General features: G+C 57.6%; 1 protein-coding gene across 1 annotated transcript; it reads left to right on the top strand.

Moving 5' to 3' along the window:
* Window positions 1–1,920: 1,920 nt before the first annotated feature.
* ATP13A1 (ATPase 13A1) lies at window positions 1,921–14,153 on the top strand. The gene is made up of 25 exons (XM_006100418.3): window positions 1,921–2,035; window positions 2,138–2,328; window positions 3,772–3,844; window positions 4,023–4,178; window positions 4,261–4,330; window positions 4,407–4,513; window positions 5,008–5,137; window positions 5,256–5,311; window positions 5,808–5,934; window positions 6,010–6,147; window positions 6,225–6,345; window positions 6,708–6,865; window positions 7,168–7,343; window positions 7,426–7,536; window positions 8,891–9,016; window positions 9,675–9,783; window positions 11,148–11,347; window positions 11,422–11,518; window positions 11,993–12,153; window positions 12,224–12,338; window positions 12,442–12,638; window positions 13,056–13,198; window positions 13,390–13,501; window positions 13,583–13,726; window positions 13,812–14,153. Exons 3-25 carry the CDS (start codon window positions 3,779–3,781, stop codon window positions 13,920–13,922), a joined length of 2,931 nt encoding a protein of 976 aa, XP_006100480.1. The 5' UTR covers window positions 1,921–2,035; window positions 2,138–2,328; window positions 3,772–3,778; the 3' UTR covers window positions 13,923–14,153.
* The last annotated feature ends 879 nt before the right edge of the window (window positions 14,154–15,032 follow it).

Here is a 15,032-nt window from a genome sequence, read left to right as displayed (position 1 = left end):
CCGCCGGTGCGCCCACCAGAACGAGCTTGAAAATACAGTTCATAGCCACGCTTAAAAGAGCTATTGGCGACCAAGTGACTTCCCTGTTTGGGGTCCCTTTCCGCCTGTCTGCAAGGTGGGGTGGTGATGGTGTGGACTTCCGTCAGGATGGGACCCGTAGCCCCAACATGGGGATGAGGGAGAGCTGCCCTGGGTCAGCAGTCGGTGTCCCCACGGGTTTGGAGCAATGGGTGGAGAGGTCAGCCTCCAGCCAGCCTCCACCTGACCCAGGTGTGTGTCTGCTGAAAGAAGGGGAAAGGCAGCAGCACCGAGGGCTGCAGAAAGAGGCTGGAGCCCCACCTTTGACCTGACTGTGGGCTGAATCCCCTTTCTCTCTGAGCATGTCATCTCCCTCATCCCACAAGCCTTATACCAGGGAGGGGGCTCAAGCTTCAGGGCCTGGTAGAGCTGAGTCAGTACCATGGAAGACCCCAGCGAGGGACAGAAAAATGGAGGGGGGTTACGGGGAGTGGGACACACATCCGAACTTCCAGCTGCCTCTGGGCCTGTAGCTTCAAAGCGCGACAGCCGCCTTCGGAGAACAGGGAGGAGCTAAGCAGCCATGGGGTTAGGACGGTCAGATCTGGGTTCGCATCAGAGATCGCAGACACCAGTGCCTCTGCTCTCTGGGTTTCAGTTTCCGCTTCTGTAAAGTGAGAGCCGTAACACCTGCCTCGGGATGCCACGGTGAGAAGCGTGGTGTCTGCAGAGCCCCTGGTACGGGGCCTGCGCGGGTGGCACTTGGTACTTTTCTTCCGTGGCCTCACCAGGGTTCAGAGAGAATGTGTTGTTTTCTGCCTGCTTCCATTGCCCAGGAGCTCTCCGAGGGGCAGGGCCTTGTTTGTCATAGTCACTGCGGTGACACCCCCTCCCTCCCTCACACACGGCAGAGCGGCAGTGGGGTGGATGCAGCTCGTGCTGAAGGAGTGCTAATTGAGCTCCATTTGCTGCTTCTGTGTCCTAAGTGCTGAGGAAACAGCAGTGAACAAAACCCATTGCCTTCATAGGGCTCGTGGGGGAGACTTGTGCTCAGCAGTCAGTGCCAAAGAGGGGAAATAGAAATGAGATAGGAACATAGTGATGGAACTTCACATGGGCATCCAAGTGTGGCCTCCTAAGAAGGTAACGTGTGAGCCAAGGCCGGGAAGCTGTGTGACCACGTGTCCTAGACAGAGAACAGCACATGCCAGCAAGCTCCTTGGTTGAATCAAGGACAAGCCTCCAACCCCATTGCTCCTCCTTGCTGGAGGACACAACAAGGATCGTAATGGGGCCCTAGCCGGTTTGGCTCAGTGGATAGAGCGTCAGCCTGTGGACCGAAGGGTCCCCGGTTCGATTCCGATCAAGGGCACATACATAGGTTGCAGGTTCCTCCCCAGCCCGGTCCCTGGTTGGGGTGTGTGTAGGAGGCAACCAATCGATGTGTTTCTCTCACATCGACATTTCTCTCTGTCTTTCCCTTTCTCTTCCGCTCTCTAAAAATTAATGGGAAAATACCCTCCGGTGAGGATTTTAAAGAAGAATAGTAATGGAGCCTGGCCAGTGTTGCTCAGCGGTTGAGCATCAACCTATGAACCAGGAGTTCATGGTTCAATTCGTGGTCAGGACACATGCCCAGGTTGCGGGCTCGATCCCAGTGGGGGGCGTGCAGGAGGCAGCCAGATCAATGATTCTCTCTCATCACTGATGTTTCTGTCTCTCCCTCTCCATTCCTTTCTGAAATCAATTTAAAGTTGTTTTTAAAGAATATTAATGGGGTTGGGACGGAAGCCAAGCAACATGAGAACGGTGAGCTGTGACAGGGCTTGGTTCATGTGGATCGAGGGTGCACCTCTTGCCGGACAGTAGTGCACTGTGCACTGCAGTGGCTGAGAAGGACTCAGCAGCATCCCTTTGCCTCTCACAGGAGTACGATCCCAGCAAAGCAACCTTCGTGAAGGTGGTCCCGACCCCCAACAATGGCTCCACTGAGCTCGTGGCCCTGCACCGAGATGAGGTAGGGACCACCTGCCAACCTGCTCAGTGCAGGTCTTGGGTGAGATTCCCAGGCACTGGCATCCCAGTGAGGGCCTCTGCCACAGACAGCCTTCTCCCACAGGGTGAAGACGGGCAGGAGGTGCTGTCCTTCGAATTCCAGAAGATCAAGTATTCCTATGACGCCCAGGAGAAGAAGCGCTTCCTGCCCGTGGCCTTTCCTGTGGGAAACCCCTTCTCTTACTACCAGAGCAGCAGAGGGTTTCAGGAGGACTCGGAGATCCGCGCAGCAGAGAAGAAGTTTGGGAGTAACAAGTGAGTCCTGACATCCCATGTGCCCCTCCTGCTGACAGGACTGGACCTCTGCCTGGGTCATGGGCCTTGCACTGCCCCGGCCGGTGGCCTGTTTCTGCCCCTTGGAACTCCTAGGTTGGGGTGCAAGTCTCCCCTGAACTTGTTTGCTGACAGGAACCTCCTGGAGGGTTCTTGGGGAGGACCCCTCCTGGGGAGCCTGGCCATGGGATACAAGAGTTGGTTCTTTATCCTTGTCTTGTTTTTGTAATTCCCCAATTCATTTTAAATTCTTTCTTTTAAAAAAAATTTTTTTTTTTTTATTGATTTCCGAGAGGATGGGAGAGAGAAATAAAACATCGGTGATGAGAGAGAATCCTTGATTGGCTGCCTCCTATACACCACCTACTGGGGATCGAGCCTGCTATCTGGGCATGTGCCCTGACCAGGAATTGAACCTTGACTTCCTGGTTCATAGGTTGATGCGCAATCACTGAGCCACACCTGCTGGGCTTAAATTCTTTCTTTAAATATAGTTTCTTGCCTGTCTCCTCATATCCTGGCACTTAAAGAATGGTGGTAAAAAAGAAGTCAGTGATCAGGATAGCTCTTACTTGTACCAGGTAGAATAGCAGGTGCTCTGTACACACTTTAATCTTCACCAAAACTGCCAGGGCTCACCTGTGCCTGGGAGAGGGCAAAGCTGAACTCAGAGCCCCCTCAGAACCTGGGGAATTCTCTCTGGGCTTAATTTTGTACCACAACTATCAGTCTAACAGGAAGATTTATCAGAAATGTTTACTGGTCCTCACTCCCCAACCCCACCCCCACTCCCCAGGTCCAGGCTCCCTTAAAGGCAGCAGACACAATACAGGGTGATTTTTAGTTTGTTTTTATCACTGTGGGGCCACTGTGGTCTCTTTATCATATTCCACCTTCAGGAGCCCACTACATACCATCCTGCACACCCTTAGCTCCCCCCTTTGTCACATTTCTGAGGCTTTTATTCAGGGAGTTTTGGGGAAATCCTGGCTCCAGACCTCTCTCCACAGTGGGATGAGCTCAGGCCCCAGGGGCTCAGAGGCATCTGGCTGCCAGGCCTCCTCTGTGCACCTTCAGCTTCAGGGCTCCTGTTCCAATCAGGGTTCCTTCTCCACTTGCTTTGTCTGCTGCCCAGATGATGGGTTCTGATCTCACCGGCCCCCACTCGGATGGGGGTGCTGCATGAAGAGCTTGTTGCCAATTCAGAAGCTTCATCTGGGCTCTGCAGAGCAGAGGGCTGGGGGTTGTCAGCATGCTGCCCCAGTGAGGGGGGAGAGCCATCGTTGAATGGAGAGTCCTGTCGTCTAGAAGTTTGCCAGGGCTTCTCATTCCCTGAGGAGGCTGCAGTGCCTCCAGGGAGAGGTGTCAGGGCGGGGCCTCCGAGGCCACCCACCGTGAACAGGGTCTGGGTCTGGTTTCTTGCAGGGCTGAGATGGTGGTGCCTGACTTCTCAGAGCTGTTCAAGGAGAGAGCCACAGCACCTTTCTTTGTGTTCCAGGTAAAACAGCAGCTCCAGCACATCGTCCCACCCATCCTTTAGGGCTTACCCAGCCAGCATGACTGTGCAGTTCCAAACCCGAAAACTTACCTGTCCTAATGGGTCAGAGTCCAGGGGTGGAATGCCCTCGGTGTAGGTCCAGTGCTCAGCAGGCATCCTCCTTACGTTTCTGGGGCAGGTGTTCTGCGTGGGGCTCTGGTGCCTGGATGAGTACTGGTACTACAGCGTCTTCACGCTCTCCATGCTGGTGGCCTTCGAGGCCTCCCTGGTGCAGCAGCAGATGCGCAACATGTCGGAGATCCGGAAGATGGGCAACAAGCCCCACACAATCCAGGTGAGGCCAGCAGGGTCCCAGAGGTCTTGGCGGGCCTAGTGCAGGTGTGTTCCCAGAGCTGACCATGCCCCACCCCACTCAGGTCTACCGAAGCCGCAAGTGGAGGCCCATCGCCAGCGACGACATTGTTCCCGGGGACATTGTCTCCATTGGTGAGGCCCAGTTCTGCTCTTTCCTGCGGGCATCTTAGTCTTGGCTTCTGCCTGACCCTCTGGTGCTACCCCACAGGTCGCTCGCCACAGGATAACCTGGTGCCGTGCGATGTGCTGCTGCTTCGGGGCCGCTGCATCGTGGACGAGGCCATGCTCACAGGGGAGTCAGTGCCACAGATGAAGGTGTGGGGAAGGGGAGACCTCAGTCCCCTCAGGTGTATTGTGGACCATTCTTGAAGGAGCCACCATCCAGGAGAGTGCCAGGATCTTGTCCAGGCGCCCAGGAGGAGGGATGGAATCCTGGCCAGGAGGCTGGAGGAGGCAGAGTGGCTGCAGCGTCTGGGCAGAGCTGCTGATCTCAGTGCCCTGGACAAAGGGAAATTGGGTGGTGGTGGAGAGAGGAGAGGCGAGTCCCAGAGAGTTGGGACATCTAGGTGCCCTGAGATAGCAGATCGAGGTGGACTGAGAAATGGGGAGGGTGTGATTTCTGGGAGAGGCCAGGTGCAGGGTCACAGGGAGTCGACAAACGTGCAACTGGAGGAAAGGTGAGATTTGCTGGGCCAGGTAAAGAGCAGGTGGGCTCCACCAGCGCCAGGGTTCAGCTCTCCAGAGACGGGGTGGGGAAGGAGGCTAAGGTGGGACTGACCATTGGCTTCACTGTCCTCCCTCCTCCCCAGGAGCCCATTGAAGACCTCAGCCCCGACCGGGTGCTGGACCTGCAGGCCGACTCCCGGCTCCACGTCATCTTCGGGGGCACCAAGGTGGTGCAGCACATCCCCCCACAGAAGGCCACAACAGGCCTGAAGCGTAGGTGCCTTGGGAGTTTCGGGGGTGTCCTGGCCCCACCTCCTTACCCCCTCCATGTCTGCTTGGCTATGAGGGAGTCCAGACAGACAAATGGCACTGCCTCTGCTTGTTTCCACAGCGGTTGACAGTGGGTGCGTGGCCTACGTCCTAAGGACTGGATTCAACACATCTCAGGTGGGGATCTTGCCTGACTGGGGAGGGTGGGCTCCATGGCAGATGAACAGTCAAGATGGCAGTCCTTTTAGACCCCAGGACATCCACCTCACAGGCTCGCTCTGGCAGCGGGTACTAGGCCAGAGGCCGTGCGAAGGAGCCCAAGATCAGGCTCGCTCTCCCCTGCTGAGGGCCTGGTGGGAAATCAGAAGACTGCCTGATAGAGACAATGGCCAGACCTCCTTCCAGTAACTCCTGCGCTATCTCAACCACTTTCTTCCCCCACCTCCAGGCCTTGGCCACTGGTCTCCTTAGCTCTTAGTCAAGTTGCAGCTGCCGATGTATCCATATGGTCCCTGGACCATCTTGTGTGGTGGATTGCAGGACTCACTGATGGGCCTGGGGCTGCTGCTCTCTGTCAGCTAAGGAAGGATCTGACCCTGATGCCCTCAAGCAGGGAGGCCACCACCCCATCCCCACACACCCCTCAGAAAGGCCTCTGACTCCATCCTTCCAGGGCAAGCTGCTGCGCACGATCCTCTTTGGGGTCAAGAGAGTGACTGCAAACAACCTGGAGACCTTCGTCTTCATCCTCTTTCTCCTTGTCTTTGCCATCGCGGCAGCCGCCTACGTATGGATTGAAGGTAAGCACCACGTTCCCCACCTGTCTGCTGGGTGCCATGCCCACCACCACAGGCTGGCAGGCCCTGTCTCCATAGGCACCAAGGATCCCAGCCGGAACCGCTACAAGCTGTTTCTGGAATGCACATTGATCCTCACATCAGTCGTGCCCCCTGAGTTGCCCATTGAGCTGTCTCTGGCTGTCAACACCTCCCTCATCGCCCTGGCCAAGCTCTGTGAGTACCTGAAGCAGGGCTGGGGTGCCAAGGGGCTGGGGCCTGGCAGGACCTCTGACCCTGGCTCCACCTTTCAGACATGTACTGTACGGAGCCCTTCCGCATTCCCTTTGCTGGCAAGGTGGAGGTGTGCTGCTTCGACAAGACAGGAACCTTGACCAGCGACAGCCTGGTAGTGCGCGGTGTGGCTGGGCTCAGGTGAGCGTGGAGACCTGGGCCAAGAGGTACCCAGCCAGCAGCAGAGGGCTTTCTGAGGGCTCATGGCCTGAGTGCTGCCCACCCAGGCCCCCAAAGTAGGGCCTGTCAGAGGTCTGCTCTAGGGGGCTTCCTGTGCAGTCTCAGTATGAGTGACAGCGGCACAGGAATCATCTTAGGCTCCAAGCAGCCACATGACCTGTGGGAGCATCCGTGATACAAGTACAGATGTCACAAGGACCAAACCGACACCCCTGCTGCCCCTGAAGTGACTGGCACAGATATGGGGTCTCATCCCTCTTCCTGGCTGGCAATTCCCAGAGGGGTCCCTTCACCCTATAACCAACTATTCTCCTTCCTTGCAGAGATGGAAAGGAGGTGACCCCCGTGTCCAACATCCCTGTAGAAACACACCGAGCCCTGGCCTCATGCCACTCCCTAATGCAGCTGGATGATGGAACCTTGGTGGGTGACCCCCTGGAGAAGGCCATGCTGACAGCCGTGGATTGGACACTGACCAAAGGTGAGGGGCCGGAGTCTCAGGCCCAATGCAGACTCACCACCCGCTCTCATGCTCCCGGGAAGGCAAGCCAGACCCCTCAGGCTGGCGGGTGGGCATGCACACACTTGGTTGTCCTCCTGGGTTGGAACCCACCCCACCCAAAGCTACGGGGCAGGGTCCTCCAAGCCCAGGTCTCCCAGCTCTTATCCCCAGGAGCCCCCAGGCCCTGGATCTGGGGATGGGGGGAGGAAGGAGGGGCAGGCGGGGGCCTGGCTGCCTCTTTGGAGCTAAGGCCCTCAGGACTCGTACTTATTTGTTTCCAGATGAGAAAGTATTCCCCCGAAGTATTAAAACTCAGGGGCTGAAAATTCACCAGCGCTTTCATTTTGCCAGTGCCCTAAAGCGAATGTCCGTGCTCGCCTCCTACGAGAAGCTGGGCTCCACCGACCTCTGCTACATCGCGGCTGTGAAGGGGGCCCCTGAAACCCTGCATTCCATGGTGAGTGGAGCACAGCCCTGGGGTTGGGGCGGGGGGGGGTCAGTGTGAGGTAGTTGGTGACATTCCTCTGCGTTTCCTACAGTTCTCCCAGTGCCCACCCAACTATCAGCACATCCACACGGAGATTTCCCGGGAAGGAGCCCGCGTCCTGGCTCTGGGGTACAAGGAGCTGGGGCACCTCACCCACCAGCAGGTAATGGCCCAGGCCCCTCACCCATGTTCCCACACCTTGTGTCCTCACGGTGCCCCTGTGAGCAGGCACGATTTCATCTTCCTCCTCCCCAGACTCTACCTTTGGAGACTCCAGGTGGCACTCAGTCCTCAGTCCCTTCTCCATAGTGCCCTGCCTCCATGGGACCCAGGCCCATCCTGGAACCTAGGGCTACCTCCACCCAGCTTCCTACCCCCACACCCATGGGTCCTCATGCACCCTCAGTAAGCATCAGAAGACATCTTTTTATTCAGAGAGGAAGGGAGGGAGAGAGAGAGAGAGAGAGAGAGACAGATATCAGTGATAAGATAGAATCATTGATCAGCTGCCTCCTGCACGCCCCCCCCGCCCCCCCATTGGCGATCCAGCCCGCAACCCGGGCATGCTCCCTGACCAGGAATTGAACCATGACCTCCTGGTTCATAGGTCAGTGCTCAACCACTGAGCATGCTGACTGGCCCAGGAGACAATTTAGATTACCATCTCTAGTCTAGTTCTGACCCAGCCCAGTTCAGTCACCTGGTTACTGCATGGTTTGGGGACATCCCCAGCTCTCAGTCATACCCCCATGTCCCATCAGCTCTTCTCCCACCTCCACTGCCAACACTCCTTTACCTCCTTCCACCTTGGCCTTCATCCAGGCTGTTTGCACCCAGTGGCCAAGAGATCCTTCCAGAATGCATGCCTGATCACACCCCTCCAGAGCCACTCCTGCTTAATGCCACCCCTCTCACAATCCGGGACCCCTCAGGGGATGTCGGAGGCCCAGTGCACAGATTCAGCCCGATTCCCGCAGGTCAGGCCTAGGGATCCCACCAGTGCACGAATCCATGCACCAGGTCTTTAGTGTACATATAAGATCTTTGGTTAATCTCTTTCCTTCCCTCCCCCTTCCCTCTAAGATTCATCAGTCTGTTCCATGTTTCCATGTTTATACATTGAACACCTGCCCCTGGTGGTCAGTGTGCATCATAGCTACTGGTCAGACGGTCGCTTAGGCTTTTATATATATAGATGCCTTCCCCAGTAGAAGACAAGCTTAATGAGGGTGGGCATTTTTGGTTTCTGGGATGAGGTAGAGGGTGAGCACATGCTGGGTGGTTAACAAGGAACAGTTGACAGAAGCCAAGACACAAGGTCTCTGTGAGGACATGCCATGCCCACACCAGGGAGTAGAAGCACTGGGGGCGGGGACCACCCAGCCATTGCCAAGCTGCTGTGCCACAGGGAGGACAAGCCCTTCTCTGACCTCTCCACTCAGCACATTGTTGGGGCTTGGGGAATTGCAGGGATGGGCGATGTTATGATCGTAAGAGCGCCCCATGTTTGTCCACAGGCCCGGGAGGTCAAGCGGGAGGCGTTGGAGTGTAACCTCAAATTCGTCGGCTTCATTGTGGTCTCCTGCCCGCTCAAGGCTGATTCCAAGGCTGTCATCCGGGAGATCCAGAATGCCTCCCACCGGGTATGGCTCCTGGACCCTCCACACCAGGCCCCTCAGACAGGTGGGCGGGTGGGCCTTGGCTCCTTACAGAGAGGAGGATGTGACAGCAGAGGACACTTCCACCCCCAGTGGGGCAAGTGGGTGCTTCCTGGGGTCCGCAGCATCCCTGAGAGGCTGAGGCTGGGTAGAGGGTGTGGGAGCAATACCCAGACGGGTCACGTCTGTCTCAGTGGCTTTAGTCTGTTCATCCTGGTGTTTGTGTTGTCTAATTTGGGACTCAGGATGCAGTTTAACGTGGGAGCTAAGTGAGCAGTCTCAGAGGATGGTAGCAGGATCAGTCCCCACCTGGCGCTCAGCAGGCCTCCCAGCTCTAAGCTGGGAGGCTGGAACATGTGGTTCCCACCCACCCCACACACAGCTTCCTGGGAAGCTACCAAGCCAAAAAGGTCCACGAAAAAACTGGTTCATAATTTAACATGAAAGGCATGGGTGTTCTCAGAAAGACAAACATACATGTATTATTTTTAAAAACATCACCGGGTGGACAGATTGTGGCCTTGGAAGCCCAGTCCTCAGGAGGGGGCCCAGACTTCTCTCTGTAGCCTTCCTTAGAGGGGACTCGGGCACTAGGTCTCCAGGCTGGCGTTCTGCCCCTCTGAGCCTTCGCCCCTCTCCCCAGGTGGTCATGATCACTGGTGACAACCCACTCACTGCCTGCCACGTGGCCCAGGAGCTACACTTCATTGAAAAGGCGCACACGCTGATCCTGCAGCCTCCCACAGAGAAAGGTGAGACCCTGAATGAACACGCCCAGTGTTAGTGAGTGCCTGTGCTGGTGGCAGCAGTGCGACATGGGCCTGTGGGTCACAGCCCTGCTCCTCCGGCCGTCTGGCTAGAGTTCCACCCGTGTCTAGCAGCATGAGGGCAGCCACTGGCTCCAGGATCAGTGATGACATAATCTCAGGCAATCGATTATAGTCACACCATCTCACGTTTCCTATCATCACACCCACCTTGGGCCTGACGGCTGCCCGTGCACTACATGTATACCCTGTTCCCAAGTTCAGGGACTGCTGGTGCTGGTGCTCGGCCTGGCCAGACCCTGGGCAGCGGGCTTGGTATGTGATATCACATTGTCCCTTTGCCCTACACAGGAGGGCTTGCCGTCCCCATGCCACGTAGCAGGAAGCCATCTGGGTCAGCTGTTGTCACCCAGCTTTATAGACAATGAAATAGAAGTGAACCCACCCACCCAGGTTTCTTGGTGTCATTGTGACTAAACATTTGAACCTGGATGGCCTGGCTCCAGCAGCTGGCCACTCGGTTGGCTGCAAGTGGTACCCCAGAGTCAGACCATTCGAGGAGCCGTTCCAGCCCCAGCACTTTCTGTCTGGTAGGGCGGGGTCTGTCAGATGTTGAAGGATAGTGCCCAGTGCAGCACCTGGCTCAGGGGTGCTTCACAAGGCTCCAGGCCAGGGGAGGGTGTTGGTAAGGCCCAGCAAGGTCAGCTTCTGGCGCTTCCTGGCCTGTCTCCCAGTCCACTGCTGGTCCCAGAGCTCCGTCCGGCTCCAGGCACTGGGCTCCTGAGAGGCCCAGGATTATGGGCAGGCAGCCCAGAGAGGTGGCTGTCAGGGCTGTTGATTGGCAAGTGAAGCTGCTCTAATAAAAGGGCAACAACAAAAACCAGGTGGAGGTTAGTTTCCTGCCCAGCCGAGACTGTCCAGTTGAGCCATCAGTGCCAGGAGGGCTAGTAGGCCAGCCAGCTGGAAAGAGGAAGTGGATAGCAAGTGTCTGGCCAGAGGAAGTGACTCCAGTGCCCCAGCCCCGGGAAAATGGGGTTTCAGGCAGGCCACAAGGGTGGGGCTGATTAAGTAATAGGTTTAGGGTATGCCTGGGTTGGAATTTAGCCACTTCACGTGGTCTCAGGCCCTGGGTTCTGGGATTCCCCATTTGTATTGGAGGGTTCTGAATAATCTCGATTGGACGGTCACCAGTCCAAGGCACAAGTAGGTGTAGATGCAGCTTGAAGGAAGGGTGAGGGTCAAAATGGTGCTCCAGAGAGGAGAGACTAGGACCAGGCATGTTGAGTCCGAGTCAGGGGTCTTCCTGGGTGACTAAGCCCTGTCCCTGACTCTGGGCACTGGCCCTACAGGTCGATCCTGCGAGTGGTGCTCCATCGACGGCAGTGTCGTGCTACCCCTGGCCCAAGGCTCCCCAAAGGCGCTGGCCCGGGAGCATGCCCTGTGCCTCACGGGCGATGGCTTGGCCCACCTGCAGGCCGAGGACCCCCAGCTGCTGCTGCGCCTCATCCCCCATGTGCAAGTGTTTGCCCGTGTGGCCCCCAAACAGAAGGTGAGCGCAGAGGTGGTAGGCGGGCGAGGTCCTAAAGTGGCACACGGCCCTCACTTGTTCCTTTGCCCGTGTAGGAGTTTGTCATCACCAGCCTGAAGGAGCTGGGCTACGTGACCCTCATGTGTGGTGACGGCACCAATGACGTGGGTGCCCTGAAGCACGCCGACGTGGGTGAGCCCCCCGCCCCCCGGCTTACTGTTCAGCCAGCCAGGGCTCAGCATAAAGGACACCTCCCCGAGCATGAGGGGGCTGTGAGGATAGGGCGGGGCCAATAGGGTCAGGGATCCACGGGCAGAAGGACACAGTGTCTAAGGAACAGTGTGGCTGAAGCCACCAGAGCCATGGGGAAAGTTTGGGGAGCCAGGGAAGCTCTGTGAGAGAACCCGGACCCTTTGGTCCGCAGGCTGACACTGTATCCATTGAGCCAAACTGGCTAGGGCTTGTTTTTATTTTTTAAGTCGTTATAGAAAGTAAGATAAAATGCTCTCTGAGGGTACTCCTTGGGGAGGTCCAGTGAAATGGGGAGGTTTGGCTCTGAGGCCCATGGCTCCATCTAGGCATTGAGCTGACACTCACTCTGGCTTGGGGCCAGTGGGCTCCCCTGGATCCTGACACACACATATCCTTCCCTCTCCCCCACCCCAGGTGTGGCACTCCTGGCCAATGCCCCAGAGCGGGTTGTCGAGCGGAAGCGGCGGCCCCGTGACAGCCCTGTCCTGAGCAACAGCGGTGTCAGGGCCACCTCCAGGGCATCCAAGCAGAGGTTGGGGCTCCCACCCTCAGAGGAGCAGTCCACCTCCCAGAGGGTGAGTCTTGGGAGGGGGGCGCCGGCACCCCCTTGTGTCCAGGTCTCACCCACCGCCACCCACCCCACAGGACCGCCTGAGCCAGGTGCTGCGGGACCTCGAGGATGAGAGCACACCCATCGTGAAGCTGGGGGATGCCAGCATCGCGGCGCCCTTCACCTCCAAGCTCTCATCCATTCAGTGCAGTGAGTCCTGCCACCTGCCCTGTCCCCCTACCAGCCCTGCCTGGCACCCATGCCCATGCCTGCATGCACGCATGCTCACACCTACCTCCCCCAATCCATGTAGTCTGCCACGTGATCAAGCAGGGCCGGTGCACACTCGTGACCACGCTGCAGATGTTCAAGATCCTGGCACTCAATGCCCTCATCCTGGCCTACAGTCAGAGTGTCCTCTACCTGGAGGGCGTCAAGTTCAGCGACTTCCAGGCCACACTACAGGGGCTGCTGCTGGCTGGCTGCTTCCTCTTCATCTCCCGCTCCAAGGTGGGCTGAGACCCCAGGCAAAGCAATGGCTCCTGCCCTACCCACAGGCACCTCCGCCCTGGAGGTGCTGAGAGGCTTCAGTGATGCACGGCAAGGAACACTTGGGCCTGTCAGAGGTGCTTCCGGGCGGATGTCATCTTTTCTTCCTCACAGCAGCCCTCGGGGAAGCTGTCATCCCCGTGTTACAGATGGGGAGTGGGAGGGAGGGGGCGAGCCCACTGAGCTCTTCCCAGTAGCACAGCTCGGGCCCCAGCACTGTCCACAGGCAAGCAGGGCTCTGGAGGCTGGTGCCAACCCATAGCCCCAGGATGCGGTGACTGCTCTCTGCACCAGGCCTGCAGGAGGCGTGGGTGGGTGGGTGGCCCAGGGCACTCTGGGCCTTGACACTCACCATCTATTCAACCCCCAATTCTGCAGCCCCTCAAGACCCTATCCCGGGAGCGGCCCCTGCCCAACATCTTCAACCTGTACACCATCCTCACGGTCCTGCTCCAGTTCTGCGTGCACTTCCTAAGTCTTATCTACCTATACAGCGAGGCCCAGGCCCGAAGCCCTGAAAAGTGAGTGCCGCCCTAGTAGTGGGTGCACAGGGCACCCACAGGAGGCAGCGTCCCTGTGGTGGGAGGTGGAAGGAGGATGCAGATGCAGGTGCGGACGTTGGCCTGGGGCAACCAGGACCAGGCAGAGAGCCCTGGTTATGTGCAGGGGAGTGGGAGCCACAGAACGGCCCTCACCCCCATGCATCCTGCAGGCAGGAACAGTTTGTGGACCTGTATAAGGAGTTTGAGCCAACCCTGGTCAACAGCACTGTGTACATCATGGCCATGGCCATGCAAATGGCCACCTTTGCCATCAACTACAAGGTGAGCTCCAGCCCTAACCCAAGCATGCCCTCCCCACCCCACCCCCCACAACACACACTATTCGTCTCTCTGTCCCCACAGGGCCCGCCCTTCATGGAGAGCCTGCCTGAGAACAAGCCTCTGGTGTGGAGCCTGGTGGTGTCACTCCTAGCTATCGTGGGCTTGCTCCTCGGTTCCTCGCCTGACTTCAACAGCCAGTTTGGGCTTGTGGACATCCCCGTGGAGGTGAGTATCCCTGTGGGTGTGGTCCCAGGACTTGACCTGGGCCCATCGGCAGGCATCCAGCTCATCATCGCTCCCTCCCCTGCAGTTCAAGCTGGTCATCGCCCAGGTCCTGATCCTTGACTTCTGCCTGGCACTCCTGGCCGACCGCGTCCTGCAGTTCTTCCTGGGGACCCCGAAGCTGAAAGTGCCTTCCTGAGACAGCAGTGCCAGCACCCACTGCCCACCCTGCTACCACCGGGCAGGGACCCCATGTGGGCCCCAGGAGGGAACACTGCCCCCACGGCAAGGCCAGAGCAGCCTTGCCCATTAAGACTGAGTTGGGGCCGCCCCTCTCACCCCCCCACATGGCCATCCTTGGGCCTGGCTGTCAGAACCAGCCCCCAGCCAGCACCTTTGGTAAATAAAGCAGCATCCACAATTTTAAGAAGCCCTGCCTTCACCTCTGCCTGTACCACACAAGGGGTCGCCGGGAGGCTGGTGTTCTCCGAGGAAGGTCCTGGCACCCGCCCAGAGGGCTCTGTGAGGTTAAGGACACCCTCTGCAACAGTCGGGGCTTGGGTAGGGCGAGCTTCCAGCCCAGAGCTCTGCATATTCCCTGGTTTAATAAGCACCCCCATATGTCAGCTTCGTATTTTCACACCTCAGGCACTCGGGGGAGGCTTAGGATCTATGGCTTTTTTCCCTTTTCAGTTATATGCAAAATGGCAGCATGCCTTCTCTCCATGGTGTCTTATATGTGAGGAAGTTCAATCCACACCATTAGAATGCTGACTCCGGCTGGGGTCCTGAGGCATTTGGGTGCTGTTGCCATTTCAGTCACAGCCAGGCTGACCCAGCAGCCTGGCTCTGCCCTCACAATGACTGTCCTTCCTTGCAAAGGGCGCTCAATGCAATCGGCAATGTCAGAGCAGGCAGCACGAGAGCAGCCGGTTGGAGATAACAGCGAAAAACTTTAGGAAGCAAAGTTACAAACATGAAGTCTAATTACAGCCAGAAATTCCACTGAGTGAAGAGTGGGTGCATTTTTATAACAGAAGCTGCTTGTGACCACCTCAGGCCAGGGGACCCAGACTCAGGCTTCTGGGCCGCCTGCCCACCGATGCTAATTGGAGAGCTCAGTCCTTTCCTGCCCTCGGTCATCCTCGGTAGCCCACCCCTGTCTGCTTCCCCAGTGAGTGGAGTGTAGCCTGCAGGCCTTGGGAGGCCTTGGGAAAGCAGCAGGGGCCAGCCGTGGATACCTGTGAGCATCATGAGCACTGGCTGGCCAAGGTCCCAGGGAGTAGTGGCCCCAGACCACAGCCTGCAG

Source organism: Myotis lucifugus, unplaced genomic scaffold (genome assembly GCF_000147115.1).
Source record: "Myotis lucifugus unplaced genomic scaffold, Myoluc2.0 scaffold_311, whole genome shotgun sequence".
NCBI classification, from domain to species: domain Eukaryota; kingdom Metazoa; phylum Chordata; class Mammalia; order Chiroptera; family Vespertilionidae; genus Myotis; species Myotis lucifugus.
Note: the sequence above shows the minus strand (reverse complement) of the source record. Positions and strands in the feature narration are given on the sequence as shown.

Bases quoted from the DNA above. Each gene is read 5' to 3' on its own strand.
- ATP13A1 (XM_006100418.3), top strand. From the start codon at position 3,779: ATGGTGGTGCCTGACTTCTCAGAGCTGTTCAAGGAGAGAGCCACAGCA. The intron at 6,346-6,707 runs GTGAGCGTGGAG...CCTTCCTTGCAG, and splicing joins CGCGGTGTGGCTGGGCTCAG to AGATGGAAAGGAGGTGACCC. The intron at 12,154-12,223 runs GTGAGTCTTGGG...CCCACCCCACAG, and splicing joins AGCAGTCCACCTCCCAGAGG to GACCGCCTGAGCCAGGTGCT.